The 12,334-nt window shown below is 39.2% G+C and overlaps 1 protein-coding gene across 2 annotated transcripts in view; it reads right to left on the bottom strand.

Moving 5' to 3' along the window:
- The window catches only part of PLEKHH2 (pleckstrin homology, MyTH4 and FERM domain containing H2), a 111,269-nt gene that overhangs the window by 21,029 nt on the left and 77,906 nt on the right, over positions 1-12,334 (bottom strand). For both annotated transcript variants that reach the window (XM_023735512.1, XM_004369513.2), the window contains 4 exons: positions 11,185-11,362; positions 9,932-10,087; positions 7,768-7,865; positions 1,378-1,519 (listed from right to left, as the gene is read on the bottom strand). In XM_023735512.1, the coding sequence (XP_023591280.1) occupies positions 1,378-1,519; positions 7,768-7,865; positions 9,932-10,087; positions 11,185-11,362 (574 nt within the window). The remainder of the gene's footprint in view (positions 1-1,377; positions 1,520-7,767; positions 7,866-9,931; positions 10,088-11,184; positions 11,363-12,334) is intronic.

Genomic DNA, 12,334 nt, shown 5'->3' on the forward strand with positions numbered 1-12,334 from the left:
TGCAGCAGATTTGCCCAATGCGATACAGTCGTTTATCTCTTGACTGCTTCCATGGGCATTAATTGTGGATCCAGGTAAAATGAAATCCTTGACAACTTCAATCTTTTCTGTTTATCATGATGTTGCCTATAGGTACAGCTGTGGGGATTTTTGTTTTCTTCATGTTTAGGTGTAATCCTTACTGAAGGCTGTAGTCTTTGATCTTTATCAGTAAGTGCTTCAAGTCCTCTTTGCTTTCCGAAAGCAAGACTGTGTTATCTGCATATCACAGGTTGTCACTGAGTCTTCCTCCAATCCTGATGTCACATTCTTCTTCATATAGTTCAGCTTCTCAGATTATTTGCTCAACATACAGATTGAGTAAGTATGGTGAAAGGATACAACCCTGACACACACCTTTCCTGATTTTAAACGACGTAGTATCCCCATATTTTGTTCAAACGACTGCCTCTTGGTCTATGTACAGGATCCGCATGAGCACAATTAAGTGTTCTGGAATTCCCATTCTGTGCAATGTTATCCATAATTTGTTAGGATCCACACAGTAGAATGTCTTTGCATAGTCAATAAAACACAGGTAAACATTTTTCTGGTATTGTCTGCTTTCAGCCAAGATCCATCTGACGTCAGCAACGATATCCCTCATTCCATGTCCTCTTCTGAATCTGGTTTGAACTTCTGGTAGTTCCCTACTGATGTACTGCTGCAGACGCTTTTGAACTATCATCAGCAAAATTTTACTTGTGTGTGATATCAATGATATTGTTCAATAATTTCCGCATTCTGCTGGATCACCTTTCTTTGGAATAAGTATAAATATGGATCTCTTCCAGTCGGTTGGCCAGGTAGCTGTCTTCCAAATTTCTTGGCATAGATGAGTGATAACCTCCAATGCTGTATCTGTTTGTTAAAATATCTCAATTGGTATTCTGTCAATTCCTGGAGACGTGTTTTTCGCCAGTGTCTTCAGTGCAGCTTGGACTTCTTCCCTCAATACCACTGGTTCTTGATCATATGCTACCTCCTGAAATGGTTGAAACGAGGTTCCCTTCATAGCATATTATCTCCTTCTACATCAGTGCTAATATAATCTATGCGATTTGGAGTCAAATTGTAATTATAATGCCTATAATTGGAGTCCTGGTGGCACAGTGGTTAAGAACTGGGCTGCTAACCAAAAGGTCGGCAGTTCAAATCCACCAGCTGCTCTTTGGAAACCCTATGGGGCAGTCCTACTCTGTCCTACAAGGTCACTAGGAGTTGGAATAGACTTGCCAGTGACAGGTTTTTTGATTATATTGTTTTACTACATTTAACTCAGTGTAGAAATTAATCTTTCCCAAATAATATATTACTCTTACAACATATGTAAGTTACCTGAGCTAAAAGAGCTGCCATTTCTAATGCCAGATCCTTGTTCAGAGGAAATAGTCCATTTACTATTTGATCATTTGTCTGATACATTAACAGCAGCTTTTCTCTATCAGTCTCTCCACGAGCTTGCATTGAGAAATACAGTCTGTAAAAAAAAAAGAGGGGGAGGAGATGCTTCATGAAACAATACTCTTACAAAGGAGAAAATAAAGATATGTATGTGCCATCAATGAATATAGAGGAAATAAAGATATGAGCCATCAGTCAATGCTGGGGGTTGTTCTAACACAGTCCTCCAGGAGATATGAATTTAGACCACTACTATCCTCTCAGTGATCACTCTTTCTGTTCTCTATAACATTTCAGCAAACTGAAGAAAAACTGCATGTGAAGCTGAGGAACCCTACTGTGCTATTTTTATGCCTTGCAATACTAAACCCTTAACTTACTGAGGAAGGATCAAAGACACCGAGGGAAATTAAATGTGCCCTATAAAAACCTAATTTTCAAAGTACTCATGATCTTTCCCAAACAGCTTGAACACACCAGGGAGTAAAGAAATGAAAAAGGTTTCAATTCAAAATCAATCCAAAATCAACATTAAATAAGGGAGGTTTGCTCTGAGAATCTAAAAGATAATTATTTGCACATTTAAATGTGTTTTGACTTTCTTGCCACATTCCGATAAGCAGCTTTAGGAAGTGAAAAATACTTTATCTGTTATCGTTACGACCTGTTGTAATACGAAATGGCTTTTGTTTGCCTAGGAGGTCTTCATCGAATCAGGTACCCTCTTTATTTACTCACTGTGTCATTTATTTATATGTGAGATTCTGGGGTTCTGACTTCAGGCTGCACATCAGGCAGGGGGTGCTATAAATGCTGTGAATGCAGTGACAATGGGGTTGTAAGGGACACTCTGACATACCTGAATATTGTCATGACAACACAGTGGCTGGAAAAGAGCAATTTACATCTGCGGTTATTAAGTAAGTCAGTGGGTGGCACAAACGGTTTGCTCTCAGCTACTAGCCTAAAGGTTGGCTGTTCAAAGCCACCCAGCGGTACAGCAGAAGAAAGGCCTGGCCATATGTTTCCGTAAAGGTTACAGCCAAGAAAATCCTATGGAGCAGTTCTACTCTGAAGCACATGGGGTCACCATGAGTCGAAATCGACTCCACGGCAATAGGTTTGGTTTTGGTTTTAGTCGTTAAGTGTGCATCCAATTGACAATAACTGTGGATTTCAGCCTTTTTCTCCTACACCCTTGAGGGGGATGACACATTCCCATCAGCTACAGTACCTTTCTCAGAAATTATCTCAACTAGCAAGGAGTGAGAGGGCAGCAGTTCAGAATCTCTGGGGAAGCCTGTGGGGTATACTTTGAGAAGCTCCCCCCTCCCCATGATTCTACTCATTCTTCCTGCCCACCCCAGGTTAAGAATCACTGAACTGGGCAGTCATTTAGAGTGGTTTCCTGAAAGAAAAAAAAAAAAAAAAAAATCAATCCCAAACCCCATTTTTATCTACGACTGCATAACCACAAACAATGCAGGTTTGTAAAGCTGGTAGAACAACTCTGGGCAACATCAGCCAGCAGATGTAAAACAAAGAGAATAAAGTTTAACACGAAAGCCCTCCCTTTACAGCATGCTTACACTTACACATTTTGTACTGCATCTGTGTACGCAGTTTACTCTCTCTACTTGAAGTTAGGAGCTATACTAACTGTGATCCACAGCTAAGTGTCCACCACTGGAGGGCTCTTCATAAAAGTTTGCATTAATAATACTGGTGGGGGGGGGAGGAGGGGAGAGGAGACCCAACTGCACAAATGGCTACAGGGCAAGAAGAGCTAAAAGGCATTTTCTATCAATTCTGCCATGCCAATATGATTGAAACTGGGAAGGGAAATGGAAGCACCGTAAGCAGAAAAGGAAACAATCCTGAACACATTTTATGGGAATACAAAATGTAGAAATTATTGGCTCAAACCCCTAATGAAACAGTTCTTGCAACTATACAAGGATTTAGAGAGAATCTGGAGAAGAATTAAAGAAGAATCACAAAAATGACCACAGGGTCAGAGAATCAAAACCACAGAGCTTGAACAAGAAAGGCACCAGGGGAATGCGACAGGAGGCTCTCACAATCTGGCCTGTTTCCAGCTGCTCCCAAACCCTGAAGAGGCCAGAAGCAGAGAATGCAGGCTTCCGTACAGCAGGTAAGGCTGGGCTTAGATACCAGGAGCATCCCCAAATGCCTGGCTCCTCACCTGACACCCGGGAAGCACAATATTGTGGGATGGAAATCACGTTACTACACGGACCATTACCACTACCCAAACATTGCTTCCAAATTCAGCAGGGCCCTCAGCACTGCCTGGTAATCCTTTCTGTTTGCTCTGGATTAGCTCCACATTTCACTCCTCAGAGCGTTTATTTCCTACCATTGCCCTTCTCATCGTATTTTAAACTTACTGAAGGAGCAGCCCACCTTGGTCTCCGTTTACGTTCCCTTTACGCCTCTGTGCCACAGTCTAGTGATCACACTCCACTGAAACCACAATTGTGACCCCGCTTCTTGGCTCTCTTCCTGCCTCTCTGGCTACAACCTTCACTCATCTGCTCAGAAAGTCACCGCTCTGCAAGCTGTTCCTGACCTCCTCGATGTTCCTGCAGCATCTTGTCCATATAATGTTATATTCATAGTTAGGGCAAATATTTACTATACAGCAGGCTCTGATCTAAGCACTTTACATTTTCCAACACTTAATCCTTCAGCCAACCGTAGAGGTGGGTACTGTTTTCGCCTCCACGTCACACAGTGTATCTGAGGCCCAGAGACACTAAGGGATTGCTCAAGACCACACAGGGAGTGGCAGAGCCAGGATTCTAACCCTGGCCGCCTGCCTCCACAGCCCATGTTCTTCACTGCTCTGCTGTCCTGTCCCCGCTGTGACAGCATCAATCACAAGGAGGTGGGGGTCGGGGGGAGGAACAGTCATTTCCTTCAAGGAAGGACATTTACCAGCTTTGTTTTGTTAAAAACTTGCCTTGACCCTTACAACATCACATACACGGTAAGAAATGAAATTATATAAGCAGCTTCAATACGAATAGAATTTAAACATTGGTTTCCAAATGGTTATCTACAAGAACAACTAAGTTAAAAACCTGTTAATTAGATCTTTAACTCCTGAATCTAAATAATTAAAATTCCACAACTTCAAAAATTCCATAATAAAGAGAGTTGGTATTTTAGCTTTGCTAATTACAGTGCTACTTGACAGATAAAAAAAGTCAAGGCCTTGGCTGCACGATAGATCACAGCCAGTTCCTCCTTCAACGGTGTCACTGGTCAGGGCTCATTGTCTAAGCTGTTTATACACTTACGCAAAGCACGACCACATTTAGAAACACAGCACTTTCTCACAACTGGGGCTATCCAGCCATTTCAGATTTCTGTTAAAAATTAAACTTTCCAGTTGAGTTGCTTTTTTTCTGATGCCAAAGATACTGTCATAGGCTTTTTTGAAACAAGGTGATCTTCATCATGTATTATTCACAACTCTCTTTGTGCTTTCTGGTGGTATTTGCTAGACTTGGAGCATCATTCTTATTTGTGTTGTTCTCCATTTCATCCAAACTTAATTTCGGTACTGACCCTAGCCATCATAATCAAAATCAGTATATATCCAGTACTCATCACGTGTGGATTATCAGGAATAGTGTTAGACATGAAAGTCATTCCATTTGGCTCTATCAAAACCAGATGAGAATTCCTGGCCCTCTTCTACATAAAGATATATGGCAGGTCAGGTCCAGTAGCTGGCTCCCTCCCACAAGAGGTGAGATGAAAGACAGGGGAAGCTGAGACTAGAAAAACTAGACGGTGCCTGGCTACCATTACTGACCACTCTGATCAGGGCCACAATACATGGATCCTGATAGAAAGGGAGAAAAATGTGGAACAGAACTCAAATTCTTTAAGTCCAGACTTACTGGATCGTTTAAGACTAGAGGACTCCCAGAGACTATCGCTCTGAGATACTCCCTAAACCTTGAACTGAAACTATTCCCTGAGGTCACCTTTTAACTAAATAACCGACTGGCTCATAAAATAAAGAATATTACCAGTGATTACTGAGCACCTTTAAAAAAATCATCTATATGAGACCGAATGGTCAACAGTTAAAGCAAAGAAGAAAGGGTAAGTGGACAGGGAAACCAGATTACTGGAAATGAAATATCCAGAATGGAATTAATGAGAATGTGGACACATTGTGAAAAGTGTAACCAATGTCACTGAACAACTTGTGCAGTAATTGTTAAGTGGGAACCTAACTTGCTGTGTAAACTTTCACGGAAAACACAATAAAATATTATTAAAAAAAAAAAAAAAAAAAAGGGCAGCAGTGAGGCTCAGGAGCCTGGAGAGTTGTTAAAACACAGACTTCCGGGCCTCACCCCGAGGTCCTGATTCAGCAGGTCTGGAGTGGGGCCTAATAATTTACCTTTCTAACAAGCTTCACGTGATGCTGAGGCTGCTGGTCCAAGGAACACACTTTGAGAATGAGTGTTCTAGCCATCACAGAATTGAAACAATCATCTGGAAACTACAAGTTCTCCAGCCTGCTGTCTTTGCCAGGCACCAAAAAGCAACAGATGAAGGTTATCATCGGTGGAAACGAGTTCCCCCAAGAGTTGAACCCATTAGATTTCCACCACCTAAGCAGTGCTACGTTTCTCTAGGAAGGTATGATTTTAAAACCTTAAATAGCAAAGCTTCATAGTCACCTTCTTGTTACTCAGACTCCTGGCAAATCATTACTGCTCATGAGCCCCTGAATGAAGAAGCTCCAATGGCTCTCAGCCACCATTCTCTATTAAGGTCAACAGAGACTGTTGAGACCATGGGTGGCCCCTGATGGCTGTCACTGTGGCTACTCATACGAGAGGAGTTATTCACAATATGAATGTACCATATCTATTTAACCATTCCCCTACTAATAGACATTAATGTTTCCCCCCTAATGTTTCACTGTTACACAAAATGTGGCAAAGAAGATACTGGAATATGTACTCTTACCTACTTACGTGGGTATTTCTGTAGAATAGCTTTTTAGAAAAAGAAATACTGAACTGGATCAAAGGCTATTACGTTCTTTATGTTATATAGTGCCTTCACTTCTTACATTCCAATTTTAAGTCTATGAAACAAACATTGTCCAAAAGTAAGCTCTGAAATAAATCAGTACTATACTAGTAATTCCACCAAACTCAGTCTGATATTTTACAAGCTCCTTATTTTATAGGGTATAAGATCCAAATAAAACCAGCAGAGTATCCTTTTTTTGCAGTTAATATGTTAATAGTGTCTATGAAGCACCATTTTCTGTAATACACAGAAGAAAAGAAAATGTTTTTAAAAAAAGAAAGAAAAAAAAAATCTGGCTTCTGGCCATATGCCAAAGTGTCTTTAAATTTTACCTGTTGAGAAGGTATGTGCTTCATCCCCATTGGCTTTTTCCCAATTCCTAAAACAAGATGCACAACCTCCTAATACATACCTTTGAGCCTCCTGTTCTACTCATTCTGACACTCCCTCTCCTAACCCTTTGGACCTCAGGGGTTGGCTCAGGCATAATTTCCTCAAATAAGCATCCCAGATATCTCCAGTCTAGGCCAGGGTTCTCGCTGAGTGCTTTCACGAAACCACACTCTCTTCCTCCAGACAACTTAATGTGTAATTACACACTCACTGGAGTGATGATATGATTAGCAACCATCTTCTCCACTAGCCTGTAAATTCCATAAGGTCAGGAACTGTGTCTGTTTTTATTACTATTTAACCCAGAGCATCTAGCTAAGTATCTGGCTTATGGTTAAAGGTCAACAAATATTTAAAGGAAGAGAGAGAAGGACTGACAGAGGGAGGGAAAACATGAATGAGAATGAAGGAATATGAATATATCACTTTCAAGAGACCTGGGTAAACAAACATTTTTTCTTACAACAGATGTGCAGTAGGGTATTCGAGTATTCAGTTCTTATGAAAAATGTAATAATAGTGTTAAAGGAAACATTAAAGTGAAAAATTCACCCTTATATTAACTACCCTAAGGCAAGTTATTTTTTTTTCTAGAGTGTTTTCTAATCTTTGTCCAAACTCATATTGTCATAAAGTATGATGACATTAAGAGACAAGAATTAGAAACAAAATTTTGTGTGAATTTCTTCCTAGAGAAACAGAGATATCATTTATAGAGAAATAAAGATAGAAATAAATATTATAACTTTCAAGGCTATTCAGTAGGAAACTAAATTGTAGGTACATGATTTGAACGTAACTGTATACTCATACTTTTGCATTTGGAGATGTATTACACACCTGCTTTTATAAGTTAGACGAACAGTTCTTGTACCTTCACATTTCCCAGGCTGCTGCTCTTTGGAAGCCTGTTCCCATTTAGAAATAATGTCACAAATCTAGAAGAGAAGTGGAAAATTGAGACTTATAGTACTCTTAAGATCAGCATTTTCTAAAAAAGACAAGTATGCCTGTAGATGGACTGAAAATGTGCAATTAATATGATCAAACCAAATATACTGACGTTTTTTGTTTTCAGCTTCTGTGCAGCTCTGAGTTTAGGATTTAACTATAAATTACTCTTCGGTCCACTTATACTTTTGGATACACATTAACTTTGGATGGTGGCCATGAATTTTTTACTCAAAAAGGAATCTTAATGCAGGACTGCCTGAGACTGCGAACAAGAAGATTCCAGGAATTTTTTCAGGATTTGGTCACTGAAAAGGCAACTTCACCTTCTGAGTTTATAAAGATTAGAAAAACTGAAGTTATCCCCAAGAAATCTGGAATATAATCTTAAGACTCTTTGATTGGGAAAGAATAAAACTTCTTTAGGAACCAAATTAGTATTTTTATACTGGTGATTTACAGAATTATATGTAGACATTTAAAAAAATATGTGGTGAGGCAGTTATTCACCAAAGTCCCTAATATTTACTCAGCTCAATTCAACCAAAACTACAAGCTTATCTTGTTGACTAAATATTAACAACAGTGATCTAGGGATGTCCATCTCAAAAATTGACATTAAGACATGTTGACCTGTACAGGATACTCCTGGAGCTGAGGAGAAAGGAGATTAATTTATCAAGATTTCTCAACACGTAGCTAAAGAAATAGGGGGGAAATACCATATCTACTAGCCAACATTCCTAATGAACTATCATCAGTTTTCAATAGCATTTTGTAGAACCCCAGTGAGCCCTGGCAGCTTGAACTGGGCCTCAGGAGTTAAAGTACTGATGTTTTATGTACTCTAACCTGTGAGCTATTATTTATGAATCTAGTTCTTCTACTCCTCTCAAATTCTTTACTGTTCAAATCATGGAAACACCTTCGCCCTGTAACAAGGCACTTATTCCCAAGAGCAATCCAGGACCATATCAAATAAGGAAATGGTCCAGACTCAGTTCTAGCTGTGTTACTGTGGCTAAATAATATCCCTCTCTGGACCTCAGTTTCTTCATTTGTAAAGTAAATGGACTGTTTCTCTATGGCCCCTTATCAGCTGCCGTCAAGTTGACTCTGACTTATGGCAACCCCATGCGTGTCAGAATAGAATTCTGCTCCACAGGGTTTCCAATAGCCGATTTTTCAGAAGTAGATTGCCAGGCCTTTCTTCCAAGGTGCCCCTGGGTAGACTTAACAGCCAATCTTTCGGTTAGCAGCTGAGCACGGTAACTACTTGCACCACCCAGGGACTCCCTAAATCTCCTTGTAGTTCCATAATTCTGTGTTTCTAATTGTGCCATCTTAGATCGAAACTACTGAAATTATTTTACTATGACCCAGAAAAGGAATGACATTTCAAAAAAAATTCTCCAATCTCCTATCTTTGCTGATGATTTCCTTATGTCTAGAATCCCTTCTTTATTTCTATAGATCCATTTTTTTCTAACCATTGTTCAGAGTTGAGTTCAGGTCTACCCTAATTCCCCATGCTGACCCTAATCTCTCCCTTTTAGGGTCTTTCGCTGCACTCGTAGAAGATTTATCACTTTCAATTCTATTTTAAGGTTATCAGTGTATAAGGCTTCTCTTCCCTAGGAGATTATAAGTTCACTATGGCAGGGACTATTTCTGATTCTTCCTTGTATTCCCTAGAAGGTTGAGGCCAGCCCCTGGGACACAGTAAACAGTTCAATAAATATCACTAAGTGAATAAATAAAATGGAAAACCATTCTCTTATAGCTTCCACACCTCCACTTTAGTATCCTAATACTTAGGGTATTATTTCAATTATTACTCCTCTTCCTCTCTTTAACATGGAGTATGTATGTATGCAGATTGTGTATTTAGAGCTTCTATGGTTTCAACAAAGCCTTGCAGTTGTTTGTTTTTTATTGTGAAGACTAGGTAGCTAAATTTTTTGGAAAATTTCTGAACTAACTAAATTCTTTCAAATAGCTAAGCTTCTTTGCTGTTTGCTGGATTTGTTTCCTTAAAAGGCCTTGGTTTTACCTTGATGTTTCCTTGAAGACAATGCTCTAAATCCCTGCCAGAGGGATCATCTGTGAACAAAGCAAATCCAGACAGTGCTGGCTTCCTCATTCCAGTGTCCTGGTTCAGAGTATTCAAAAATTCTTCCACTGTGGTGGATGCATCAAATCCAACTACCTAAACAGAAATAACAAGGCATTTCTTTTAATAAACAGTATGTAAGTTTCAAACTTATATTTCAGGGAAGAAACAGGCAAAGTTGATGCATGATTAATGACAACATATATATTTATCTAGGTGCTTTAACTTTGTTTTCAAAGCTCCACTGAAGAAAATTAACAATGTCACCTCAGTATTTTGCTTGATGCAAGAATTCAGAAAGTTCAGCTTCAGCCAACAGACATGAATTCAAATGAAAAAGATCACGTGACAGCTATAAACATCTGGCAGAGACATTGTGCCCACCCATGGAAAGAAAACCAAGAACTCTAGTACAATGTGTGATCTTTAAGCAAATGAAAGAAAACAAACAAGAAATACATTTAAATGAATGGACATTCTTAAACATTTAAGGTCTGTTTCTTTAATAGGCAGTTAAGTATCTGAATTCCATGGTAAAAGACTCATGGCTACAAAGACTAATTGCTAGCTTTGGAACATGTCTGCTTCAATTAATAAGCAAGCATCCAGTGTTGGGAGGGCTAGGGGAAGTTTTTCCAGATAATTCCTGAGATTGGGAGACTTTAAAAGAGACTAAAATTGTCCACACACAACATTAGTGATCATTTTCTCACCAAACAGGTGTACTGGTGGGGCAAAGGCTCAACCAAAGTGTTTTTGTTTTTCTCCAACTGAATTACAGTGAAGCCCCTCCCTTATTTGCTTCAATATGGATTTGGTTTTGGTGTGAATCCTTTTTAGCAAAACTGTTTCAAAACTCAGATGTTTTGATAGAAGATTTAACACCTGTGCATGTTTATCACTGCTGGCTACTGACAAAGGTAGGTAGATAGGCTCACTTCTCTATTCCACAGAGGACACACATAGGATTCTAGGCTACGCATGTTTTCATTAGTGTCTTGCTGTTGTCAGGTGCCATCAAGTCCATTCTGACTCATAGCCACCCCGTATGAACGGCCCCATAGGGTTTCCTAGGCTATAAACCTTACAGAAGCAGACTGCCATATCTTTCTTCTGCAGAGTGGCTGGTGGGTTCGAACCGCCAACCTTTCGGTTAGCAGCCGAACGCTTAACTGTTAGAAAGTCTAGCCTACCTGATATATTCCATTCATGAAGTGCACTGGGATACTGAAGGGCAAAGAATGGTGATAAGGATTTCGAAGAAGGGTTGAAAGAATTTCCATTCTTGAGGGTCTTGCCTCTCGATCTCCATTTTGTTGCGTTCTTTCTACACATCGCTGGCAGTAAATGGCATATTTTCCAAATTCTGTCCTATAATACAAAACTTAGGTTAAAACCTAACAATAACTTTAATTAAGATAACCTAACATATATAAATCATTAAGAAAGCTTTCCTTGATATACATTATTACACATTTATTATGCTAATTTTGACAGTAATTTTTCTTTTTCAAACTGCCATAACTTTTCTCATATTCCAGTTTCTTTACTACTGCAACCAACTCAATCAAACTTCACCATCAAAGCAATTTTCATCTTTATTGTATTATTTTCATCAAAAATTGAATGTAAAATTACCAATCATTTAAAACATACAGAAATAGTAATTGTTAATAAATATAGAGATAATAATTATATAAATAATAATATAGGGTCACATAAGAAATCCATGATGGCAGCTGAGTTCACTTTTGAAGAATATAGAGGATAGTGCTTGACTGCTAGGGGAGGTGAGAAAATATCTTCAAATAAAAATAATACATTTTCCTTCTTTACCCTATAAAATATTCACTTCTTGAAAAACAGTAAGCATTAAACAAAACTGCCCCAGGAAATCAATGTAAAAGTTGGACAGAGATCTGATTTGCTCTCATTTGATATATAACTTTTATCCTGTTTATAAAAGCAGCTTGACAACACCTCTATATATATCTGTATTCAAATGACACCCTTTGTCTGCGGCTCCTCAGTGACTGAACTGAAATCACGTGGCCTTGATCACAGAGTCCCCAAAATACATCATGAACTGGAGGATATTTTTCTACTGCTTCCAAGCTGTTTGTCTGCTTGCTTCATTGTGTTTGTTTTAGTTCTGGAGTCTATTTAAGCAACCTTATGTGCACCTCTTGATGGACCAAAACAAAAAAAGACCAAACCCACGGCCATTGAGTCGATTCTGACTCACAGTGACCCTACAAGACAGAGTAGAACTGCCCCATAGGGTTTCCAAGGAGCAGCTGGTGGATTCAAACTGCTGACCTTTTGGTTAGCAGCCGAGCTCTT

The sequence above is a fragment of the Trichechus manatus genome, unplaced genomic scaffold (assembly GCF_000243295.1).
Source record: "Trichechus manatus latirostris isolate Lorelei unplaced genomic scaffold, TriManLat1.0 scaffold00005, whole genome shotgun sequence".
Lineage (NCBI taxonomy): Eukaryota > Metazoa > Chordata > Mammalia > Sirenia > Trichechidae > Trichechus > Trichechus manatus.